General features: G+C 41.2%; 1 protein-coding gene across 1 annotated transcript in view; it reads left to right on the top strand.

The window, feature by feature from the left end:
- The first annotated feature begins 2,488 nt into the window (after positions 1-2,488).
- LOC140920278 (uncharacterized) overlaps positions 2,489-3,392 on the top strand; it is a 2,397-nt gene continuing 1,493 nt past the window's right edge. Inside the window, exon 1 of the mRNA XM_073368340.1 lies at positions 2,489-3,383. Coding sequence (XP_073224441.1) covers positions 2,489-3,383 — 895 coding nt within the window. The remainder of the gene's footprint in view (positions 3,384-3,392) is intronic.

Raw genomic sequence — 3,392 nt, 5'->3', positions numbered from 1 at the left:
TTCTTTTATTTTATTTCAAAAAAAAAATATTTGTTTTAAAACTGTTTGTTTTTACTTAATTATTCATTTTTCTTTATTTTAAACTCTTCATTACTCACAATCTGTCTAACCTTGTATGCAAGGCCAGTCCTCAGCTGAACTTATCTTTGATCTAGAAATTGAAAAAACAGCGAAAGCACATAGGAAGGCAGCTCGAGAAAGGAGACAAAGGGAAAGACATTTAGTTGTGGAAGAAGCGGTTTTGGGTGATTGTGTCATATTTACTGAAATGGTCGACCCACCACCACCAGAACGTACTCTCGGAGAATATGGGAATCGAATTAGAAATCGTGCTCGATTACCCATTCATCACCAACCGGTTACAGTCAATAAGTTTGAAATAAGTCTTGTTCTATACCGAGAGTTGAGGGAAATTCATTTTGCCGGTAGACATAACGAAGACGCTAATAGACACCTCACAAATTTCTTTGAATTATGTGAAACAGTGAAGGTGGATGGTTTATCTGAGGAAACCAAGAAATTGAAGCTATTTCCATTCTCTTTGATAGATGATGCTAAGGAGTGGTTTCTTTCATTCCCCGCCGACAGCATCACCACATGGGATGATCTTGAGGATAAGTTCTTGGAACAATATTTCCCCCCAGCCATGTTCGTTAGAAAGAGGCAAGAAATCACCGGTTACAAACAGAAAGAGGGGGAATCTCTTCGTGACACTTACAGGAGATTCAGAAACTTACTAGCCGGATGTCCTAATCATGCTTATGACGACACTGCCCAAATGCAAATATTCTGTAATGGTTTGAGGCCGAGCACTAGAATTATGTTGGATGCCACAGCTGGTGGTTCTTTGAATTACAAAACCGCAACAGAAGCACGAAAGATTATTGAGATCATGGCATCAAATGAACAGATGATGTTGTATGACAGAAGTGGTGGTTCAACAAGTGGTGTAATGGAATTGAATGTTATGGATGGGTTAGCTCCAGACAGGCTACTATCGAAGATGGAAGAGGTTATCGCCACTGAGATAAAGAAGGGAATGGCAGCTCTAAATATACAACCACAAGTGGCCCCCGTCAAATTACTAAAGCAGACTAGTTGTAACCTTTGTGGAGGAGCACATAAAACTGGAGTCTGTGAAGCACTGGATGATAATGAGGTAGAAGAACTAGAACGGGTGAATTTTGTGAGTAATAACAACAGGCAGAATAACCCCTACTCTAATACGTACAATCCTGGTTGGAGAAATCATCCAAATTTTTCCTGGAGAGATCAGCAAGGTGGTTCTCAGGGTCAACAAGAAGCTACAAGAAGCTCAAACAAACCAATTCCCACCCAGAAAGGCTGCTTGGGAGAGCGCTATAGAAAAACTAGTTACAAGCACAAGTTCTTTCATTGAAGAGTCAAGAGCCGTCCAGAAAAATCACTCTGCATTAATAAAAAATCTTGAGACTCAAATGGGTCAACTTGCTCAACAAATGGCACAAAGAACGTCTGAAAATCTGCCTAGTGACACAGTTCCGAACCCAAGAAACAATGTTAATGCAGTGGCCACGAGGAGTGGCAAGGTGAGTGAACAAGTACCACCTGAAGCCAAACAAAGTAGAAGTACCTTGACTCCAACTCACCTGGAGGAAATGGTCACACCAATATCGGTTGAAGAGCACATCGCTATTGAAAAGGAGGAAGAACCCGTGGTACAAAAAGGGGAACCACTGCCAAAACCAGAAATTCGACTTCCGTTTCCTCAAAGGTTAAAAAAGGAAGAAACAGAAAAACAATTAGGGAAGTTCCTTGATGTTTTTAAAAAATTACAAATTAACATTCCTTTTGCAGAGGCACTAAGGATATTCTGTCGAAAAAAAGAAAAATCGACGGTGAAATAGTTATGCTTACTAAAGAGTGTAGTGCTATACTACAAAGGAAGTTGCCACCGAAGCTCAAGGACCCTGGAAGCTTCTCAATCCCATGCGCTATTGGAAATAGAACTTTTGGGAAGGCTTTGTGCGATCTTAGGGCTAGTGTAAGTCTTATGCCCCTTTCAATATACAAAAAATTGGGCATTGGAAAAGTCAAGGACACACAACTGATGTTCCAGTTTGCGGACCGCTCGATGAAACACCCCTATGGAGTGGTGGAAGATGTGTTGGTTAAAGTGGCCAAGTTCATTTTTCCAATAGATTTTGTGGTACTAGATATGGAGGAAGACAACGACATTCCTTTGATTTTGGGGAGACCGTTCTTAGCAACAGGGAGAACTATGATTGATATAGCAGATGGCACCTTAACCTTGAAAGTAAATGAGGAAACCGTCACTTTTAACATTCTAAAAGCCATGGAACACTCAAAAGAAAGAGAAGGGTGCAATCGAATCGAGATTTTAGTTGAGATAGTCAATGAAGAAATAAAGCATCAAACACCCAGCCTGCCATTAGAAAGAGTTTTATGTCTACCCCAAGATGTCGTTCAAGAAAGTGAAGTCCCAAAGATGAAAGAGGTGTTGGCCATGTTAGAAGCATCGCCATCCTATTCCCCCCGTTTTCCTACTAGGTGGGAGGACTTGAAAGGGAATGAAGACAAGTCCGCGGAGAAAAAGACACCACTGATTGAACTCAAGCAGCTGCCTCTTCATTTGAAATATGTATTCATGTGTGAAGAAGAAAAAAATCCAGCCATAATCAGTGCAAGCTTAAGCGAGCTACAAGAAGAAAAGTTGTTGAGAATTCTGCGGAAGCACAAGGGTGCAATCGGTTGGTCCATTGATGACTTGAAGGGAATAAGTCTGACTTTTTGTATGCACAAAATCCTCATGGAGGACAATCACAAACCGGTAGTACAACCCCAAAGGAGATTGAATCCGGTAATGAAAGAAGTGATCAGGAAAGAGGTGGTAAAGCTACTAGAAGCCGGCCTCATATACCCAATTTCAGATAGCTCTTGGGTGAGTCCCGTCCAAGTTGTACCAAAAAAGGGCGGAACGACTGTCATCACAAATGAAAAGAACGAGTTAATTCCTACTCGAACGGTTACAGGCTGGATAGTGTGTATTGATTACAAGAGATTGAACAGTGCTACGAGGAAGGATCATTTCCCGCTCCCTTTCATTGATCAGATGCTTGAGCGGTTAGCCGGACATGAGTATTACTGCTTCCTAGACGGCTATTCAGGATACAATCAGATAGCTGTAGCACCCGAGGATCAAGAGAAAACTGCATTTACATGTCCGTATGGGATATTTGCTTATCGAAGAATGCCATTTGGACTGTGTAATGCGCCGGCCACATTTCAAAGGTGCATGATGTCCATATTTTCAGATATGATTGAGAAACATATTGAGGTATTCATGGACGACTTTTCTGTATTTGGCTCATCCTTTGATAATTGTTTGATTA

The sequence above is a fragment of the Cicer arietinum genome, chromosome 5, assembly GCF_000331145.2.
Source record: "Cicer arietinum cultivar CDC Frontier isolate Library 1 chromosome 5, Cicar.CDCFrontier_v2.0, whole genome shotgun sequence".
In the NCBI taxonomy this organism is placed as follows: Eukaryota; Viridiplantae; Streptophyta; class Magnoliopsida; order Fabales; family Fabaceae; genus Cicer; species Cicer arietinum.
Note: the sequence above shows the minus strand (reverse complement) of the source record. Positions and strands in the feature narration are given on the sequence as shown.